The following is a 22876-nucleotide window of genomic DNA, read 5'->3' on the forward strand; positions in this document are numbered from 1 at the left end:
AAGTGTCCATTTGTGAGGTTGCAGAAGATGACTCAATTTGTCTGCCAGACAGTTTTTCTCTCCTTGAATGTAGACTGCTTTCAAGAAGGTGTTGTGATGGATCGCCCAGTCCCACACCTTTTGAGCTTCTTGACAAAGAGGGAGAGATTCTGTTCCTCCCTGCTTGTTGACGTAGTACATGGCGACCCGATTGTCTGTCCGAATAAGGACTACCTGGTCGTGAAGAAGATGCTGAAAAGCTTTGAGAGCATTGAAGATTGCTCTGAGTTCCAACAGATTGATATGACACTGATGATTGCTGGACCAGTGGCCTTGAGTACGGAGACCGTCGAGATGAGCTCCTCAAGCATAGGTCAAGGAATCTGTCGTGAGGACCTTCTGATGACGGGGTGTCTGAAACAGTAAACTTCTGGAGAGACTGGAAGAGAGCATCCACTAGAGAGAGACTGTCTCAACAAAGGAGTGATTGTAATGTGTTGAGAGAGTGGGTCGCAAGCCTGCGCCCACAGAGATGCCAGGGTCCACTGAGGAATTCTGAGGTGAAGTCTAGCAAAAGGAGTCACGTGAATGGTCAAGGCCATGTGACCGAGTAATACCATCATGTGTCTCGCTGAGAGTGAAGAAAGGGAAGACACTTTGTGGCAAAGCTGAAGAAGAGCATCCAGACGTTGCTGAGGAAGGAATTCTCTAAGTTGGATAGTGTCCAGAACAGCTCCGATAAACTGCAGATTCTGAGAGAGCTGAAGGTGGAATTTGGGAAAATTGAATTCAAATCACAAACTTTGTAGGAACCACGTAGTATATTGGGTTGCTACAATAACCCCCTGAGATGTTGAATCTTTGATGATGTAACAAACAAAATTGGCAAATAGCTTTAAGCTACCTGTTGCAAATTCACACCCGTATAACAATACTTAAATGTTAAAAGACTTAAATATTAAGAAACCTCAGTACGGGCTCGATCAACCCTTCGTATCCTAAATTCATCCCGGGAAGCATCCATTAGGTGACCAGCACCAGACCAGAACGGTCTAAATGAACACCGCCCTGTAGATCATAATGTTCCTACAAATATTTTTTGAATTTAAATAGTGATGATAACAGTAATAAACTCTGAGTGTGAATTCAAAACAAGAGCAAAAAGACTAGGAGGAACTTCTAGCTTTAGTATGATTATACTGAGCTGTTCTTTCATCCTTTCAGCATTGTTTCCCTGCTCCTGATGAAGATTCCGAAATGGGGCCCCGTCAAGTGGAGATTGAGTGACGTTATGAACTTGATGACATTCGGCTAAGTCAGATTTTGTATTCCCTATTTCTTTGATTATTTTTGATTGTATTTCGTTTATGATTTTTTCGGGTGTTTGAAAACGCCCCCTAGTCTTTTCGCTCTTGTTTTGAATTCACACTCAGAGTTTATTACTCTTATCATCACTATTTAAATTCAAAAAATATTTGTAGTAACATTATGATGTACCGGGCGGTGTTAATTTTGACCGTTCTGATCTGGTGCTGGTCACCTAATGGACGCTTGCCCAGGGCTGAATTTAGGATACGAAGGGTTGATCGAGCCTGTACTGAGATTCCTTAATATTTAAGTCTTTTAACATTTAAGTATTGTTAAACGGGTGTGAATTTGCAACAGGTAGCTTAAAGCTATTTACCAATTTTGTTTGTTACATTGTATTATTTTTTATTGGTAAAAAAAAATATTTTGGTTTGCTTGGAATCTTTGATGAGCCAGTCATCCAGGTAGGGGAACACCTGGAGACCATGGTTCCGCAGAGCTGCTGCAACCACCACTAGGCACTTGGTGAATACTCTCGGAGATGATGCCAGGCTGAAGGGTAGCACTCTGTACTGAAAATGCAGACTCCCCACCCAAAATCTGAGGTACTGACGGGAGGCTGGATAAATGGGAATGTGAGTGTAAGCCTCCTTGAAATCTAGAGAACATAATCAATCATTCTGATCTAGAAGGGGATATAAGGATGCCAGGGACAACATGCAAAACTTTTCTTTGACCCAAAATTTGTTGAGGGCCCTGAGATCCAATATAGGTCGTAGATTGCCCGTCTTCTTTGGAACTAGTAAGTAACAAAAGTAAGACCACCCTGCTCTGCTGTTCCAAGGGAACTTCCTCGATGGCATGGAGACGAAGCAGAGCTTGAGCTTCCTGAAGAAGAAGGGTGGTCTGTGATAGATTAGAAGGATACTCTCTTGGAGGACGCTCTGTTGGAATCTGAGTGAAATGAAGAGAGTATCCTTCCCTGACTATTGACAGAACCCAGAGGTCGGATGTAATGGTTTCCCATCGAAGATAAAAATGATGGAGACGACCTCTTATGGGAAGAGGGGAAGACAGAGGCAGAACGATGGAGGTTATGCTCTGTTTGAGACAGTCAAAAAGACTGAGAAGCCTTTGGTGTAGCAGAAGGCTGAGGTTTCTGTTGCTTCTGCTGTTGTTGTTTCTTGGGAGGTGCTTGAGTGTAAGGAGCTGCCCTTGGAGGATAACCGCCTCTGATAGGATGGAAGAAGCTGAGAAGGTTTAGGAGGAGCTGGCTTAGATTTTGGTCTGATGATGGAAGCAAAGGATCTCTCATGCTCAGACAACTTCTTGGTGGCGGCTTCTATGGATTCATCAAAGAGGTCATTGCCTTCACAAGGAATATTGGACAGACGATCCTGAATGTTGGGATCCATATCAATGGTGTGAAGCCCGGCAAGGTGGCGCATTGCTACTGAGAAAGTAGTGACCCTCGAGGATAGTTCAAAGGCATCATAAGAGGAATGAAGAAGGTGCAACCTGAGTTGCTCCAAGGTAGCAATGACTTGTTGGAACTCTAAAAGCCTGTGTTGACCAAAGTCTTTAGAAAAACCAGGGAGTATATCAATAAAATACTTGAAATAAGTAGTAAAGATAAAATTATAATTTAAAACCCTGGAGGCCATCATCAAATTTTGATAAAGACGACGGCCAAACTTGTCCATGTTCCTGCCCTCTTTGCCAGGAGGTACGATAGCATAGACCCTGGAAGGATGACTCCTCTTTAAGGAAGATTCCACAAGAAGGGATTATGAGATAGTTGGGAGTTCTCAAAGTCCTTGCAATGAACAGTTCTATACCTCGATTCCAGCTTGCCTGGAACAGCAGGAATGGCATAAGGAGTCTCCAGGTTTCATTTGAAAGTCTGAGAAAGAAGTCTATACAGAGGAAGTTTGAGAGACTCCGCAGGAGGCCAAGGCATACTCATTTCCTCTAAATACACCTTAGAGTACTTAGAACCAATTTAAGATCCAGGTCCTCAGTCATTTGACGGAGGAAGGATAAAAAGGACAATTGATCCACCAGAGCATGGCCTCAAGAGGGACTCGATGATCTCGAGGCGCCTCAAGTGGAAAACGAAGTTGAGGCCTCTGTGGAGTACTGATATCCCAGCGAATAAATAGACTGGGGTGAGGCACTGGAATCAGCTGAACCCTCAGGTTCTGCTACTGGTGTCCTGTCTCAAAGAGTTGGAGGCCTTGAAGAACTGGAAGGCCTGGATGAGGAAGGCTTCTCTCTGGAGGAGGACCTGCACCTTGATGAATGCCTCAATGAGGGTCTCAACTGGTGGTGAGAGTGCTGCCTGGAAGCAGGTCTCGTACGAGGTTGAGGAGATTTCGCCCTATGCCTCGAAATGGGCAATGCCTTAAATGAGGATATAAGGCTAGAAGCTGTAGATCGAAGTCCCATAGACTCTGTGATTTGAATCGAGGAATCTCGAAGCACTCCCAAAGACTCGGCTCCTTGTATGGAGTGTGAGGATTCCAGACAAGACACTCGCAAAGACTCGACTCCTTGCATAGAGTGTATAGATTCTGCTTGAGGCACAGGCAAGCACTTGACCCCTTGGGAGCCTGTTGAATGCCCAGGCTGGACTGCAAGAAGCAGAGTCGAGGCAGGAAAAATTCCCGCTCTAAAATGGTCTGGATAGTAGCTTGCAATTGTGGATCCGAGTATGAAACTGAACCACTTGCTGAGGCTAAAGGCTCCGAGGTCAAAGATGAAGAATGCTTCGACTTGGAAGAATGATGTTTGGGTAGCTTGAGGACCACGCTGGAACTGTCTGCAGAGGTATCTGACCTGAGGGAAGCTCAGGAGAAGATTTGGCAGATTTACTTGAGGTTGAGGATGTTCCAAATGAGGAAGGTCTGATGAGAGTCGAGGTCGAGGTCGTGGAGGCAGGAGGACACCCCATAGCAGGCCAAACCGAATCAGAGGTCGAGGTCGAGGGTGCAGCCAAGGTTTCCATACCAAAAATCTTCCCCACTTGAACTCGACGATGTTTGAGGGCTCGAAGTTGAAGAGTATCACAGCGAACGCACAACTCCGGGCAATGGTCAGGCCCCAGACACTGAAGACACCAGTGGTGTGGGTCAGTGAGGGAGATCACACGCTGGCACTGGCTACAATTCTTGAAGCTTGTGACCAGCCGGGACATAGAAGGAAATATAGCCGCTGAAAAGTTGAAACCCGCAGGCTGAGGATGGCAGGCCCCGCCAGTCACTCGATGAAAAAATTAACTTTTTTTCTTTAAAAAAAAAAAGACCAAAAGAAAAGCACAGCGACACGGTAAGAAGTAAAATAAAACACAAGCTGTGGTGAGAGAAGGCACGAAGCAAACGAAGTTTAGCGCAGAATGTCAAAGACGGACTTCTCGGCTCTGCGGAAAACTGAGAACTGAGGAGACTCGCCCTGCGCTGGGTGGGAAGGCACTTGCGCATGCGCAGTGCAGTTCACTCGAAATATCTATGTTTCTACAAGCAAGACTGCTTGCGAGGCTGTCCGCATCTGGGCTCTGTGGATGATGTCACCCGTAAGTGAGAATAGGCTGCCTGCTTGTCCTGGGATAATAGCCATATCAGCATCAAAAGCAAAAATAGTGCCACATCTTAGACCACACTTGCTGTCCTAGTTGTGTTTTGTTGAGTGAAGACCAATAATGTTGTAATTGATAGATATGCAAATTGATGTTTCCAACCCATGCTCACCCCACCAGGGAGAGACTCCAATGCCAGCAGTGATCTGTTAATATCCATTACATGCTCCAATCCTGTAAGATCTGTTCCCTCCCAGTGAAGAAACACTATATACTCCCTCCCTGGTGCAAACTGCACATTGCCTCTCAAGGGCAACAGTTCTGTGGCAAGGATGTCCTCCCAACCGCTTGACCAACTATCTCCATGCTACCTGTACGAGTCTGCTCCTGTATTGTGTGTAGCAAGGAAAGAACATAATAGTCCCTTTCCATCTCAAGGGGAGGTATATCACTAAGTCAGAGAGATCCACTTACCCACATAGTGTAGTAAACATGTGTAATGATATAATTGCATATTGAGCAAGTTGAGACCCCCCTGATGCCAGCTACCTAGTAACTGCCGAAACTGCAACTTAGGTTTCCTAGTTGCCCAGCAGAATCCTACAAACAAGCTGGAGGGGGAGAGTTTGCAACAGGTAAAGCCATTTAGGAAATACCAGAAGGACAAAGGAAGATCCTGCTACCCCTCCAGCAAAATCTTTGTATCCCACATCAATTTAGGAACAATATGCTCATAGAGCATAGCAGTACTTATTGGTATTTGCACTCCAAGATACTTATACGAGCCCTCCACCCACTGCAAAGGAAATTGAGGTCCCTATTGCACACGTTGTTCTGGGTTCAAAAGAAGGGCCTCAGATTTGTCTAAATTAATACAATGCCCTGTGTAATCTCCATATTCTTTAAGCAGTTCAAGCAAATGAAACACTGAGGTCTCTGGAGAAGCTAAATGCACCAGCAGGTCATCCACAAACATAGTTAATTTTAAAATAGAAGTACCTACCGGGTTCCCTCATAAAGAAGGCATGGCAGCAATATTCCTAAGCAAGGGGTCCAGTGCTAGTAGAAATAGCAGCAGAGAAAGCCATCAGACCTGCAGCTGACAGGCCAATCCCTGGTGGTACCGGTTTGCCAGCCTGCATAGGTATCTTTGGAGCTCAGGGCCGTCCCCGCCTTTTCTCACACAGTGCCAAGCAGGGTTTTGAGCACAGGCTGTTAGGCACCCTTGGGAGGCTCAGCGGTGTCTCTCAAGGTGCCGGCTGCATTTTTTGCCTTCGTCCCTTTTGAGTGCATCTGTTGGTCCATGGGGGTGAGGGGTACAATCAGACTTTGTGTCTGACCAGCAGCCCGAAGATCAACATCGAGGAGGCATTACCAGATTAAGATAGTGATTCTTCTCTATCCAACCACTGTTCAGAGTTGAGGCAGGCTGCAGCACATTTTCAGCACAGGTCACACAGTGAATAAGACTGTTACAGCCTGTGAGGTGATTTGGGGGTGGGGTGGGGATTGGAAATTTAAAGTTTTGAAGGTTTCTGTATGTCACCCTCTGTTCCCCCACCTAAAAATCCTACACTCACCATCTGTGAACTTTTCTAAGCGTGTTTAAATTGTGATTTTTGGAGTGAAAATGTAAGCCATGCTGGATTTTAGACAGTCAAACAAAGAAAAGCAAGGATAGTGTCTTTTCAACCAGTAATAAAGTTTTTATTAAACAATGAAAAAGATCCAACAAGGATCCCTGTTTCGGAGTATGAGAACGCCTTCCTCAGGGGACACTTGGGTAGTCGAGTAGCAGGCAACGAAGTCTCACTATTCCTGATGAGAGACCCTGCTCAGGCAGATACTGATGATGATGACCATTTTGCAGATCCCTTATATTCGGAGAATGTTCTTCCCGTGGCTTGGGACCTGGGCGCGTATGCTGGCTCTCAGGATTCTGCTTTAGCCTCTGAACCAGGGGATGATCCTTTGGTTCTACAATTCTTTAAATCTGTGGCCTTGCTAGACCTTATCTTAGAGTCCCTGCAGTGTTGCATTTGGGAGCCAGCTCCTTCTACTTTCTCTTCTTTCATTTGTGGAGTGAAAGCTCAGTCCACACCCTTTCCCTGGAATCCTCATATCAACATCCTCATCTTACAGCAGTGGGATGCTCTGGAGGGGGTTCTCAAAATAGCGAGGGCCATGTCCCATTTGTATCCTATGGCACAGGAGTGTCAGCAATTTTTCAGACAGCCTAGTGTGGATTCCCTGGTGGCTCAAGTCACCAAGCGCACCTCCCTTCCAAGTGAAGGCGGCGTGGTGCTTAAGGACATGCAGGACCGTCAACTTGATGTCATCCTCATGAGGCTTTGTGAAGCAGTGGCTCTTGGAGTCAACGGCGTTCTTTGTCCCTCACACTTGTTTATCTAGACTGCGCACTTTGGAGTCTGAGGCGGTCGACTCTCCTCTGCAACTTTTGTTATCTGTCTTGGATTATGTGGCTGACGCCCTGTATGACATTCTTTTTTTTCCCAAAATTGTTTATTAGATTTTTAAGCAAACAGACAACTGAAAACACAAAGGAAAATGCAAAAGTCAAATACAATCATAAGTCATGAAGCCTCTCATAGACACGTACAATCTAGCTATGAACAAAAAATCATCCTGCAAAATAAGGAACCATGAACAATGCTAATGCCCCCCTTCTGACCAGAATAACCCACCACCCGAACCTCTCCCATATCGAAGCCCCCCCAGCCCCCAACCCTCCTAACCCAATGCTAGTCAGGTGTGAAGTGATGGAGCCCACCAAGCGACATAACCAGAACATACTTTCCAGTAAGGCTCCATGCGCATCCGGCGCATAGCAGTCAATATATACATAAGTTGAATCTGTATGACATTCTTTGGGTCCTGGTAAAGTGTCTGCTAATTTGATCTCTGCTTGCAGAATGCTCTGGATCAGATAGTGGGCTGGTGATTCTACCTCGAAGACTACTCTTGTCAGGCTTCCCTTTAAGGGGCAGTTGTTGTTTGGCATCGGCCTGGATGATCTTATGAATTCTGTGGTGGACAGGTGCCCAAAGACCTTGCCTGATAGTAGACCCAGGCCCTCTCAGTGCTCCAGGAGGTCTAATTTTCTTGGCTTCAGGTGTTATTGATATTATTCCAGCTCCATATTGCAAAGGACTTCTCAGGGCTACAGGCATAGATTCTCAGGATTCATAAATAACCAGTTCTCTGTTGCCCGAATGGCTCCCATGGCCAAAAAGTCACAATTATGCCAGGTCAGGGGTGCCCCGCTGCATATAGGAGGCAGATTCTCAGTGTTCCTACAGGCCTGGGCCCACATTTCATCTGACCGGTGAGTCTTGGACATAATCCAGTTTGGCTACTGTCTGGAATTTGCCCAGTATCTGACAGATTGGTTTGTGGACTCTCCAGCAGGATGCCTGGAAAAGGCTGTCAAGGTGCAAGCTACGGTCCAGCGATTGTTTCGACATTCAGGCCATAGAGCTTGTCCTGCCCAAAGACTCAGGCTATGGCAGATACTCCATATGCTTCGTTGTGCCAAAGAAAGACTGACAATTGGAGACCCATCTTGGGCCTTACGCACATGAACACTGCATTCAAAGTGCCGCACATCCGCATGAAGACGGATTTCATTCCATTTTAGTGACGGTTGCCCCGAGGGAGTTTCTAGCCTCTCTGGTCTCATAGAGGCCTACTTGCACATTCCCATCTTCCTGGGCCACAGAAAGTTTCTCAGATTTCATGTGCTGGAAAATCATTATCAGTTTTCAGGTCTTCCTTTTTGCCTGGCGACGGCTCCTTGCACATTCAGCAAGGTCATTGTGGTACTGGCAGCTTACCCAGACAGGATGGGTTTACAGGTCCATCCTATTCTTGGGCCGAAGCTAGGACAGTCTCCCCAGAGGAGATTTGCAGAGCAGCTACCTGGTCCAGTCTGCATACCTTTGCCAAATTTTACAGAGTGGATGTGGTGGCACGACAGGACTCTGCATTTGAGTCCTCGGACTTGTGGGCCAGCGTAGTCAGCCCACCCTTGATTTCTGGGACTACTTTGATAAGTTACGCTTGTCTAGAATGACTCACCTATTGCACTGGAAAAAGAGATTGTGTCCTTACTTTGATCATATATTTTCCAGTGGATAGGTAAGTAATTTTAGACTCCTGCCCTGTTCTTCCTGCACCTGCCTACTGTCTCATTCTGTTTATGCCTTTCCAAGTTGATTATTGGTTGCCAGTCAGCCCTTTGGGGCCTTGAAGATATCTGTATAATATGTTTACAGGGGTTCTATCTGCGCTCCTTTGATGCTTTGTTGGCTATTTCATTGTTTAAGTTCCTATGTTTTTTTGTTTGAGCAGAACTGTTGATATTAGGGAAAATTCACATGAGTGTTCCTACTTCACCTGTTGTCGATGGAGCTCTTTATGCTTGGGTACTAACTGCAGGTGGCAGCAGAGCTCTCTGTGAAGTAGAGAGCTGCTCAGGAACAGATACCTTGGGAATCCTGCAGAGTCCACAGGGACCCCCTCCAGGCTCATGGGGATCCCGTGGGGATGGGTCATCTATGTTCGGGGATTCCGCAAGAATGGTGCCTTCCTCTGACATACTCTCTCTCTCTTTTCAGGCCACCGACAATGTTCTTTCCTCCATGCCTCCGTCAGCCGACCCAGAAACCTTCCCTCTGACGCGTTTTGCATCAAAGGGACGGTTTCCCTTTGATGTAATCAGAGGGAAGACTTCGGGTCAGCTGTCTGTAGCGTGGAGAAGCAAGGAACGCTGCCACTGGACTGAAATGAGGGAGAGAGTGCACTGGTAAGACACTGCACAGGCTCGGGCTCGGCGGGAAGAGAGGAAAAAAAGATGCTGTATGCTTTGGAAGGGGATAAGAGGGGGAGGAAGTTAGGGAGGGAAGAGTTACTGCATGGGGTAGGGCAGGGTCGGCAACCTGTGGCTCTTCTGCCCCTTAGACCTACCAAAGTACCTGGAGGTCTAGCGGGGGTCTTTGAGGTAGGAGGGTGGCCCTTTCACTCTTGCCTCCTCGTGGCTGCCTTCTAAAATGGTTGCTGTGACCTCTTAGTAACATAGTAATATAGTAGATGACGGCAGATAAAGATTCGAATGCTCCATCCAGTCTGCCTAACCTGATTCAATTTAAATTTTTTAAAAACTTTTTCTTGATACCTATTTCTGGGCAAGAATCCAAAGCTCTACCTGGTACTGTGCTTGGGTTCCAACTGCCAAAATCGCTGTCAAAACCTACCCCAGCCCATCTACACCCTCCCAGCCATTGAAGCCCTCTCTAGCCCATCCTCCCCCAAACGGCCATATACAGACACAGACTGTGCAAGTCTGCTCAGTACTGGCCTTAGTTCAATATTTAATATTATTTTCTGATTCTAGATCCTTTGTGTTCATCCCACGCTTCTTTGAACTCAGTCACCATTTTCCTCTCCACCACCTCCCTCAGGAGCACATTCCAGGCATCTACCACCCTCTCTGTAAAATATAATTTCCTAACATTGCTCTTGAATTTACCACCCCTCAAATTATGTCCTCTGGTTTTACCATTTTCCTTTCTCTGGAAAAGATTTTGTTCTACGTTAATACCCTTCAAGTATTTGAAATTCTGAATCCTTTCCTCTAGGGCAGTGGTTTCCAACTCTGTCCTGGGGGACCACCAGGCCAGTCGGGTTTTCAGGATAACCCTAATGAATATGCATGGAGAAGATTTGCATGCCTAGCACCTCCATTATATGCAGATCTCTCTCATGCTTATTCATTAGGGCTATCCTGAAAACCCAACTAGCCTGGAGGTCCTCCAGGAGAGGGTTGGGAACCACTGCTCTAAGGTATACATATTCAGGACTTCCAGTCTCTCCTCATACATCTTCTGGCACAAGCCTCCTATCATTTTCATTGCCCACCTCTGGACCGCTTCAAGTCTTCCTACGTCCTTCGCCAGATATGGTCTCCAAAACTGAACACAATACTCCAAGTGGGGCCTCTCCATTGACCTGTACAGGGGCATCAACACCTTCTTCCTTCTATTGACTACGCCTCTCTTTATACAGCCCAGCATCCTTCTGGCAGCAGCCACCACCTTGTCACACTGTTTTTGAATCTTTGGACACTATCACCCCAAGATCCCTCTCCCTGTCTGTGCTTATCAGCTTCTCACCTCCCAGCATATACGGTTCCTTTCGATTATTAATCCCCAAATGCATTACTCTGCATTTCTTTGCATTGAATTTTAGTTGCCAGGCCTTAGACCATTCCTCTAACTTTTGCAGATCCTTTTTCAGATTTTCCACTTCCTCTTCGGTGTCTACTCTGTTATAAATCTTGGTATCATCTGCAAAAAGACACACTTTTCCTTCTAACCCTTCAGCAATGTCACTCGCAAACATATTGAACAGGATCGGCACCGAATCCTGAGGGACTCCACTACTCACCTTTCCTTCCTCTGAGCGACTTCCATTAACCACCACCCTCTGGCGTCTCTTGCGGTATTACTGGAAATGCCACAAGCACCCAAGGTCACGGCAGCCATTTTAGAAGGCAGTCACAAGGAGGTAGGAGTGAAAGAGCCATGCTCCTACCTTGAAGACCCCCACTGGACCACCAGGTGCCTCAGTAGGTCGGGGGAGGCTAATTAAATATGGTGGTGTGAAGGGGTGGGGGCATTTTAGGGTTGAGCTGGCAGCATCCTTGAAAGGGGCCATGTTCCTGCCTCCAAGAACCCCTGTTGGACCTGGTGCCCAGGAAGGCCCTTGGGGGAGGGGAAATTGTGGGTTGGGAGAAAGAAAATAGGGTTGTGGCCTGGAGATGGATAGAGCCTCGGCTATGGGTTTGGAGAGAGGGAGGAAGGGAGATAAGAGAGATGTAGAGAGCTGGAAAGGGAGGGATGGAGGGAGGGAGGAAGAAATATTGGATGTTGTGGTGGAGAGAGAAGGGTGGGACAGATGGAAAGGGATGCAAAAGGAAGGAATGTTGGACATGGTGAAAGGAATAAAGGGAGGAACACGGCATGGCGCTGGAGAGGGGTGATAGGATAAATGTTGGGCATGGGGCTGGTGCAGATGGACAAAAGATTCTACCCAAGGACCAGGGGATGAGAGAGCGAGAAAGGTTGGATGTAGCAGTAGAGGGGGTGAGAGAGATGCACCCTGGATCCTTCTCTCTCTCTCCTTTCCTACTCCCTTTGCAACAAGGGAGGGAATGAGAGGGAGAGAAAGGGAGAGATGTTGCACATGAGGGTGGAGGAGAGCGGAAGAAATGCTCTGTAGGAGTGGGGAGGGGAAAAAGAGGGAAATGATCCTCGATAGAAGGGAGTGAGGATGCTTGAAGAAATATTTGTAGAAGACAGGACAGCATAACAAAGAGAAACTGGAACCAACTTGATGGAAAAATACATCTCCTGAAAACAAAGGTAAAAAAAGGAATTTATTGTATGAAATATGTTAGCTTGGGAAATGTATATAGCAGATGTCTTTGTATTGTGTTCAACAGAAAAGAAAATGCATTTCTGTTTTTATTTATCTACTGTTGAAGTACTTGCTGACCCTTGCTGTGGCTGATGGGGATCCCCAAGCACTGCCAGCTGGGGACCTCCTCAGGTGGCCAGAATTTCCCTCCACCATGCGTAGCAGTCGCTGGCAACATCCCTGAGCCACTGAGGTGCAAGCATCTCTGATTTAGGGATGCTGCTGCTACCTGCCAAGCTTGGCAAAAGGGACCCACAGCCACCTTCAAAGTAAGGGTCCTCATCAGCTGGAGTATTTGTATTTACATTAGAGGCACTGGTAGAGACCCATTTACAAAGTAAATATTCTTCCCAATTATTATTTCCAAATTAATAAAGTGTCTTTGCTTATTTGTAAATGGGTCCCTACCAGAGCCTTTAAGAACATAAGAACATAAGTAATGCCTCTGCTGGGTCAGACCAGAGGTCCATCATGCCCAGCAGTCCGCTCACGTGGCGGCCCATCAGGTCCAGGACCTGTATAGTAATCCTCTATCTATACCCTTCTATCCCCTTTTCTTTCAGAAAATCATCCAATTCCTTCTTGAACCCCAAAACCGTACTCTGTCCTATCACGCCCTCTGGAAGCGCATTCCAGGTGTCCACCACCCTCTGGGTGAAGAAGAACTTCCTAGCATTGGTTCTTTAATTCAGTAGCATAATTAAATGAAATAAATACTTCAGAAGCTTATGGAGAGAGATGGGGACGGAAGAGATTTCTTGCAGGGATGGGCGAGGACAAGCGAGGATGGATTTGATTCCAGCGGGGATGGGCTTGATTTCTGTCCCCGCATAACTCTACTGTGAAGAAGAGGAAAGTCAGAGAAAAATTTGAATTGGATTCCTTCTGCAGATGGTTCATGGCCAGTGGAAGAGAACCCGCTGGTCTGGAATGACTCACCTATCTACTAGAAAAGATATTATCAAGGTAAGGACTGTTTTTAGAAATCTCAATAAATCATGAGAACCACCAGCAGGTATTAGATAAGCTCTTTACCCCCAACTCACACAAACTCAGCTGTATCTTCCTTCACAGTCTTCTCTTCTCATCAGCTCGACAGCCAATAAGCAGGTTTAATCTGCAGCATTTCTCATGAAATCAAACATTTATAGGAAATATTATTTCAAAAAAATTCATCCCTTGCACACATACACGAACTCCAGAGCTGACATAAAGCTTCTTGCTGTAGACTCTCTGTCTTTTGGATTTCCCTGCAGCCACCAGGTTCTGCATTTTGGCCCAGCCCGCACTCCTGTCTCACCCCTGTAAGTGCTTTAAATGTATTATTTTTTTCCTTCCTCTTACACTACAGCCAGTCTTACTTGCAGGATAGACTTTTGAGCATTGGGGCCTCAGTCCTGGATATCTGTGAGCTCCTTTCAGTGACATCCAATCTCAACTTGCTCTCTTTTACTGCCAGGATTGCTTTGAACACATCTACTCCAATGTTGAGCAACGATGGCATCCTGTTGGACTCAGTACTAAGATAATAGGAAATTGAAAGAATTATATACAATTAAGAACATAAGAAGTTGCCTCCGCTGAGGTAGACCAGATGTCCATCTTGCCCAGCGGTCCGCTCCCGCGGCGGCCCATCAGGCCTAATTGCCTGAACAGTGTCCCTGACTAATTTTGTAACTGCCTCTAATCCTCTAATCCTATCTCTATAACCTACCTCTACTCCTATCTGTACCCCTCAATCCCTTTGTCTTCCAGGTACCTATCCAAACCTTCTTTGAAGCCCTGTAGCGTGCTCCTGCTTATCACATCCTCCGGTAGCGCGTTCCATGTATCCACCACCCTCTGGGTGAAAAAGAACTTCCTGGCGTTTGTTCTAAACCTTCCCCCTTTCAATTTCTCTGAGTGCCCCCTTGTACTTGTGGTTCCCCATAATTTGAAAAATCTGTCCCTGTCTACTCTTTCTATGCCCTTCATGATCTTGAAGGTTTCTATCATGTCTCCTCTAAGTCTCCGCTTTTCCAGGGAGAAAAGCCCCAGCTTTTTCAGTATGTCAATATATGAGAGGTATATTCTTTTGAGCAGAGTCTGTCTCTCTGTGTTTTGATGCATAGTGCCTATGTCTAGTGACGCTATAGAAATGATAAATAGTAGTAACAGTAGTAATAGCTTGGGAGAGCTCTCTCATTCCACAGGCTTAAGCTGGCAAGGTCTATCCACACACTCTAGACCAGGGGTGTGCAAACTTTATGACTTGTGGGCCACAATGGGTTATTAAATTTGACAGAGGGGCCGGGCAACGGGGGGAGGGGGGGTCTGATGTTGCAGGAGGAAACAGCACTCCCGTGGCTGACAGCTGCTGAATCCTCGCAAATTTTCTTTTCGCGCATTGTGTTACAAAGTTGCGCACATTTGCCAGTTTCGCCTCCCTCCCTCAAGCGGTAGCATCTGTCACAGATGGGTTCTGTCTGCCGTGGTATCTTTTTTTTGCTTCTTTTCCTTCAATGGGAAGTCAGTCAACCCAACTAAATGAATCCTGCAGCTAGAGAATAAAAACAATGAATGTCACAGCGCTGAACTCTCCTCAGTGGCCGCTTGTCAGTGGCTCCACTACCGATCCCCGTGCTCTCCTAGCGCTAACAGTGCTCCTGGCACTTTTTCCTCATCCCAACCTTCGTTTATCGCTTATCCTCGCAGGACGGCTAAAAGTTTAGTTCTACTCACCAGATCCGTCGCCATTACCAAATGTTATTTTCTTAAAAAATCTTCAGGGGGCACTGTGCTACGAGTGATTTCTTGCTCTCATTGGCTAAATTGGACGTCAGTCAAGGAGCAACTGTTTCTCATAGGATCAAAGTACTAGGTACTAAGGCGGTGATTAACAAAGTTTCTTGTCAATTGACAGGGCTAAAGCAGACATGGGAAAACTACGGCCGCCTCGGGCTGGAATAATAAACTAAAAGGGCCGGATATAGCCCATGGGCCATAGTTTGCCCTTGTCTGCTCTAGACAGTGGCGTAGTGGAGGTGCTGTCTTAATGGGGACACCAACACCCGTTCTCCTCTCCACCCCTCAACTGCTGCGTGCATGCCCCTTCCCTTCCCCAGTACCTCTTTAATGTTCTCAGCATGAGCAGCAAGATTTCCCAACCTGCTGCTTATGCCAGCGTCAGCTCTTCCTCTGATGTCACTTTCTGGACCTGCACCTAGGAAGTGACATCAGAAGTAAAGACGTTGCTGGCACGAGCTGCAGGTTGGGGTTGTTGCTCGCACCAGGAACGTTAAAGAGGTTCAGGGAAAGGGCTGCAAAGCAATAATAATAATAATAACTTTATTCTTCTATACCGCCACAATCATGCGACTTCTAGGCGGTTCACACCAAAGAGAGCTGGACAATTAGCGAGTTACAATATGCAGATAGTCAATTAAATTACAGTATGCAGAATCTTAAAAATGCAGCGAATTACAATATACAGTTCATTTAGAATTTCAGAGGGGTCCTTTTAGAAAAAAAAGTAGCTAATTACAGAATATAATTTGTTAAGAATTTTCTAGGCGATTCACATCGAAGAGAGCTGGACTATCAGCGAGTTACAATATGCAGATAGGGGCATTACAGTATGCAGAATCTTAAAAATGGATATGACAGACTTATAAAAAAGTAGCGAATTACAGAATACAATTTGTTAAGAATTTTCAGACGGGACATATTAGGAAAAAAGAATTGGAATTATTGTTTGGAGTAGTTAATGTTTAGGTGATAAATCTGTCGAATAAGGCAGTTTTATGACTTTTCTAAAAGCGACTTAGGTCAGTTTAGCTCCATTACTGTAGTTGTCTAGCCAGTGTTGTTGTTTGTTTGCTTGGTACATAAAAGTTCTATCCAGAAAGGTTTGGTATTTACATCCGGTAATGCTTGGATATGCAAATAGATTGCAGTTTCTGGTTTGTCTTATGGGACTGTATAATATGAAGTGAGATAGCAAGTATGTAGGAGCTAGTCCCCAGACTAGCTTGAAGCATATGCAAGAGAACTTGAATATTATTCGTGCCTCGACTGTCAGCCAGTGCAGCAGTCTGTAGTAGGGGCTGACGTGGTCGCTTTTTTCCAATCCAAATATCAAGCGGACTGCTGTGTTCTGGACAATTCTAAGTTTCCTCACTGGTTTTTTGGGGTATACCCATATAAATGATATTGCAATAATCTAGTGTAGAAAGTACTAGTTATTGCACTAGTAATCTAAATGATAATGGGTCGAAGTATTTTTTGATGGTCTTTAATTTCCATAATATCAGGAAACACTTTTTTTACCACTAAATTCGTATGGGGAAGGAGTGGATGGGAGTGGGGGGGGCACCCCTCCTCTCGGGCACTTTTCACCCTCAATATGCCACTGACTATACAACTCGGTACTGTTGATTTTTCTCACAGATAACAAGAGAGTAGATGTAGAAGTAGTAGTAGTAATGGTAGCATAAGCAGAGGAACACTTTTTTGTTTGGGAGGCCGAAAAGCTCCGCCCCAGACCTGCATAAACTCCACCCCAACTCCACTCCCATAATAATAATACTAATTGTAATGCAATTTCTTCTATCCATTTTTCATATACACACAATATAATCTTATTAATACATAATGGTAACCACAAACTTAAAAAAAAACCACAAAGCACACTGTACGCAGAGAAAATGTTAATTATCATTTATATTCAGTTTTTTTTCAAAGATGTCAAGGCAGATGACTTTAAAATATGCGATGTCACCTCAGTAACAATTATAGAAAAATAGACAAATATAGTGTAAAATATAGACAGCAGATATAAATTCTCAAAGCTGACATATTTTGATCACTAAATTGAAAATAAAATCATTTTTTCAACCTTTGTTGTCTGGTGATTTCATGAGTCTCTGGTTGCACTGCCTTCTGACTGTGCATCCAATATTTCTTTCTTATCCAACATTTCTTTCACAATCCAGCCCCATCCCCTTTAGGTCCAGATCTCTCTCTCTCTTTTCCCTCTGCTTATCCTCCCCAGATCCAATGTCAGTTCTCCTTTGTACCTACCACCACCTTTGTTCCACCTCTGTTATGATCTTTCATCTCTTTGTTCTTCCTGAGGGTGTTTCTCCCTCTAACTCTTCTGTCTGCACCTTCCATAGTCCAGAATCTGACTCCTTCTTTCCCCTTTGGTTCAGGCCTCTCTCTCTCTCTCTGTCTTTTTTCTGTTTACAACCCCCTCTCCTACCTTTCCTCTGTTATGATCTTCCATCTCTCTGTTCTTCCTCAGGGTCTCTCCCCCTCTGTCTGCACCTCCCATAGTCCAGCATCTGCCTCCTGTCTTTCCTCTTTGGTCCAGGCCTTTCTCTCTCTCTGTCTTTCTTCTGCTTACAATCCCCTCCCCCCGGTCTTTCTCTGCCTCTTTCTCCTTCCTTCCTTCATCCCTCCCTCCTTCCTATGTCCCACTCACTGCCTTCCAGCCTTTGTCCCACCCCTCCCCCGAAGCCAGCCAGCCTGCCTGCCTCCCGCTCCAAAGCCTGGCCTACCCGCCGTCGATTTTTCTTCCCCCCTCAACAGTCTGCTGCCACTCGCTGCCCACTGCTGCAGCAAATCCAAGAAGGGAAGAGCCAGGCAAGTGCAGTGGCGTTTCACCCGACATCAGAATTGATGTCGGGGGGGGGGGGAGGGGGAGGCTTTTGGGCCGGCAGCGTGCATTCACTGCATGCACCTGGCCCTTCCCTTCCTGCAGTTACGGCGGTGATCAGCAGTGGCGGGCGGTGGTCAGTCCACGTACCCCAAGACCTACAGGACAGGCAATTTTTGGGGAGGCCATGGTCCCTGTGGCCCCCCGTTCCGATGCCTATGAATGGTAGTAGAAAACATAGTAGATCTCAAATTGCACGAGAGAAACTAAATTCATAGAGGTGATAAGAGACTGTTTCATGGAGCAGCTGGTCACAGAACTGGGGAGATCCCAGAGGACTGGAAAATAGCAAATGTCACGCCCATCTTTAAGAAGGGATCAAGGGGTGACCCGGGAAACTACAGGCCTGTGAGCTTGACCTCGGTTCCGGGAAAGATGATGGAAGCAATGGTAAAGGACACAATCTGCGAACACATAGAAAAAAATGGACAACTGAAGGCGAGCCAACATGGCTTCTGCAAGGGAAGGTCGTGCCTCACAAACTTGCTGTACTTCTTCGAGGGAATAAACAGCCAGATGGATAAGGGGGAATCCATAGACATCATTTACCTTGACTTCCAAAAAGCCTTCGACAAGGTACCTCACGAACGGCTACTAAAAAAGCTGTGGAACCACGGGGTGCAAGGGGATATCTACCGATGGATCAAACACTGGTTGGCAGGCAGGAAACAGAGGGTTGGAGTAAAGGGCAAATACTCAGACTGGCAATGGGTCACGAGCGGAGTTCCACAGGGGTCGGTGCTAGGACCTCTATTGTTCAATATATTTATTGATGATCTGGAGACGGGGACAAAATGTGAGGTTATCAAATTTGCTGATGACACCAAACTCTGCAGCAGGGTTAGGAACACGGAAGACTGTGAAAACCTGCAAAGGGACCTAACGAGACTGGAAGACTGGGCAAATAAGTGGCAAATGAGTTTTAACGTAGAGAAATGCAAAGTCATGCATGTAGGGAAAAAGAACCCGATGTTCAGCTACAAAATGGGGGGAACACGGCTAGGGGTGAGTAACCTTGAAAGGGATCTGGGGGTGATGGTTGACACATCACTGAAACCATCGGCGCAATGTGCGACAGCCTCAAAGAAAGCAAACAGAATGCTGGGCATCATCAAAAAGGGTATCACAACCAGGACGAAGGAAGTCATCATGCCGCTGTATCGCGCAATGGTGCGCCCGCACCTGGAGTACTGTGTTCAATACTGGTCGCCGTACCTCAAAAAGGACATGGCGGTGCTCGAGGGAGTGCAGAGGAGGGCGACTAAACTGATAAAAGGTATGGAAAATTTATCTTACGCTGACAGGTTAAAAACGCTGGGGCTATTCTCTCTGGAGAAGAGGAGACTTAGAGGGGACATGATAGAAACCTTCAAAATCCTAAAGGGCATAGAGAAGGTTGACAGGGACAGATTCTTCAGACTGTGGGGAGCCACAAGCACTAGGGGTCACTCGGAGAAATTGAAAGGGGACAGGTTTAAAACAAATGCTAGGAAGTTCTTTTTTACCCAGAGGGTGGTGGACACATAGAACAAGCTTCCAGAGGAGGTGATAAGCCAGAACTCTGTACAGGGGTTCAAGGAAGGTTTGGATAGGTTCCTGGAGGATAAGGGGATAGAGGGGTACAGATAGAACTTGAGGTAGGTTATAGAAGTGGTCAGTAACCTCTTCACAGGTTGCGGACTGATGGGCCGCCGCGGGAGCGGACCGCTGGGCAGGATGGACCTCTGGTCTGACCCAGTGGAGGCAACTTCTTATGTTCTTATCTGTTTAATTTGCATAAGAGGATTGTATTTAAAAATGATAATAAGTGGCCACTACTTTTTTGCATAAAAAGGAGGGTGGTTTTTTTTTTGTTTTTTTTTTACATTGTTTAAAGTTTAAAAATACTTTGTGTATGTCATATATGTATGAGACAATCAAATCTTGATAAATAAAGTACACTATATTAACTGCATAGTTGTGTTCATGTGAATATTTCTGGGAAAGGGAAAGCTTTCATCAGATTCTTAAAGGAGTCTGACTCAAAAAAGGTTAAGAGAGCAGTGATTCCCAAACCTGGTTCTAGAGGCAACCCAGTCAGATTTTCAGAATATCCACAATGAATATTGATGAGAGATTTGCACGCAGTGGAGGAAGTGTATGCAAATCTCTCTTATGAATGTTCCAGAAAATATCCAGGACCAGGTTTGGAAGCCACTGATATAGAGGTGGGATATCCTTATTAAAAATTTGGCAAACTGGTTTATACTATTCCCTTATCACCAGGAAAAAAGATTACCATATTAATATAGTAACGCCCAAGATGTCTATCTTTGGATTTAGAAATGAAATTACAAATTCTTCTTAAACCCACCACAGCTAACCTCTTCACTTTGGGCAAATGTTTCCTTTACTAAAGTTAAATACTAAAGTTAAATACATTATTGTTAAAAAAAAATTCGCGTTGAAATACAGACCGTGTTTTCTAGGGTTGGGATGATTTTCAGGCATAACACCCAACGCATTTTAATTGGAATTCAGAAGTGGTATAGCCCGGTGACCTCCCTTGTTTCCTCTCTTACTTTTGGACTGTTCCGAAGATAGCCTATAAGTATAAGCGTCTCCAAGAAGAGAGGATGTTTGTATTTGGAGGGAGCAGAGTTGTGTTTTTTTTGTTTTAATTGAGGTTTTTGTTTAAAGTTATATTTTAAGTGTTTGACGTTCATTTAACGTTTAAGATGGTAAGTATAAACGGTCTATAAATTATGACAACGTGTATCTAAGAAATTATACGGAGGGCATGGTTGTAAGCCTTGTAAAAAGGGAGAAGTGGAAGTTTAAGTTCGAACTCTTGAACACACATGGGTTCATTTGCTTTTTTCAAATGAGAGAACAGTGCTGCTGATTCTGCGAGGCGGCTCATGTGGTGGGAAGGGGCAAAAAAAAAAGTATTCTTTTCCCGCCACACTGATTCGAGGAGTTTCTCTGATTGTCCTCACAAGTTCCCTGTGGCGGGTGAGACGCCTGGGATTGGCTGTTGCTCGCTGCTGGCTTCTCTTGGGTTGGGCGCGCGCGGGGTTTGGTTCATGCCTTCGCGCGTGTTCTTTGTAATTTTCCGAGGGTGATAACTTTGACCGGTTCGGGTCAGTACGTAGATGTGCCGCCAGGGCTTCTACGAGTTGTTCTTGCTGCCGGAGCTTCGAGGACGGCAGTAGACTGTCTATATATCCTTACTTCTATAAAGTGGAGACGGGGGGAAGTGAATGGGGCTGGCCTCCGTTAGGCCTCTTTTATTAAAAAAAAATTATAGGCTACTGAAGTCTGCTCTTTCAGTTGGGAACTCCGGTAGCTGACGTGTTTAGAGGTTTATTTGACTTAAGATGACCGTCGGTGTTAATCTTACAGCATAGGCGTATACTATGAATCTACGTTTGCCTAGGCTGTAGTAAAATTTGGTAAACTAGCAGAACACTATATAACTATTCTCTTCCGTTTTCTGTGACCTCATGGCACAAAACTTTGATTTCGGGTTGGTGGAAAAGGCAGGTGGGAGGACTACAGGTTAACTTAGAAATTACGTATACAGTATTAGCTTCTGGAGATCAGTCTTGAAGCCTTTTATTTTTTTTTCTGCCTCATATGTTTCAGTAGCATAAGCAGTATGTATACCATACTCCATTATATAAGCACTATACTAGTAATAGAAGACTACTAAATTTATTAATGCAACGTTTAAATAGTTACAGTGCAATAGGTGAGGCATTCTAGACCAGGGGTCAGCAATTCCGGTCCTGGAGAGCCACAGGCAGGTCAGGTTTTCAGGATATCCACAATAAATATGCATGAGATAGATTTGCTTCTCAAGGAGGCAGTGCATTCAAATCCATCTCATACATATTCATTGTGGATATCCTGAAAACCTGACCTGCATGTGGTTCTCAAGGACTGGAATTGCCAACCCCTATAATAGACAATAGGTTGTTTCCCTTTAGCCGCATGCTGCAGAAGGAATCCACTCCAGATTTTTCACTCTACCTCTATACTTCATTGCCCTGTTTAGCTCCCTCTACAATTCTTTCCTTCTGCATGCATGACTGCAGATGTGTTCTCTCAAATTCACAGGATGAAATAAATAATTACACTAGAAAACAAAATACTTTTATCCCCTATTGATGAGAATGGAGAATAATGCTCTACAATAATAAATTGTGGAGGAGAAGACCTCACTTATCATGAGGTACTTATAACAACATGAAGCAGAACAAAGAGTAAGCCCTCAGTTCATCATCAGTCATGAAAAATCTTTCCCCTAAATAAAGCAGTTATTTCCCTTTCAACAGGAAAGCATAAAAAAGGAAATCCTAGTATCCAATTGCAAAAAACGAGATGGAAAGCAGTAAGAAAATTTTTTTTATAGTGAGTTGAGGAGAAAACAGTCACAAATCTCAATTCCAGTAAATGTACAGAAAATCCAGGGGAAAAATATACACAAAGCTTCAAAAAAGAATTTGTACAGTTCACAGTACACAAAGATAAATCCAAATGACGCTTAAAATACAAAGTACTTAGCCGCTCGGTCATATCCCTCCTCAGCTGGAACAGAAGCTCTTCCAATTATCAACAAAAGTCCATTTCTCCACACGCTAGTGCACGACTATGCTCAAAACCATGTCTTCACTGTAAAAATCCAAATGCCAAAGCAAGCAATCCTTTTCCCTACGGGAGTATCCTGTTTTGCATTCGCGTTGTCAGGGGGTGAAAATAATTACAGCACATCTCATTACTGCTTGACATCTGAAACACATTGCCGAAATAAAAGTTTGAATACTCACGGAACTGCG

General features: G+C 45.1%; 2 protein-coding genes across 7 annotated transcripts in view; one reads left to right on the forward strand and one right to left on the reverse strand.

Annotated features, from left to right (window-relative positions):
• PLCL2 (phospholipase C like 2) overlaps positions 1 to 20625 on the reverse strand; it is a 136097-nt gene extending 115472 nt beyond the window's left edge. The window contains exon 1 of the mRNA XM_033930702.1: positions 20513 to 20625. The gene's annotated coding sequence lies outside the window, so the exon portion shown is untranslated. The remainder of the gene's footprint in view (positions 1 to 20512) is intronic.
• Positions 20607 to 22876, forward strand: part of DAZL (deleted in azoospermia like) — a 322370-nt gene continuing 320100 nt past the window's right edge. For 2 of the 6 annotated variants that reach the window (XM_033930708.1, XM_033930706.1), the window contains exon 1: positions 20614 to 20776. In XM_033930708.1, the coding sequence (XP_033786599.1) occupies positions 20774 to 20776 (3 nt within the window). In that variant the 5' untranslated portion in view covers positions 20614 to 20773. Of the gene's footprint in view, positions 20777 to 22876 lie in introns of all 6 variants that reach the window. The other 4 variants (XM_033930705.1, XM_033930704.1, XM_033930707.1 and 1 more) reach the window with 4 other exon arrangements.

The sequence above is a fragment of the Geotrypetes seraphini genome, chromosome 2, assembly GCF_902459505.1.
Source record: "Geotrypetes seraphini chromosome 2, aGeoSer1.1, whole genome shotgun sequence".
NCBI classification, from domain to species: Eukaryota; Metazoa; Chordata; class Amphibia; order Gymnophiona; family Dermophiidae; genus Geotrypetes; species Geotrypetes seraphini.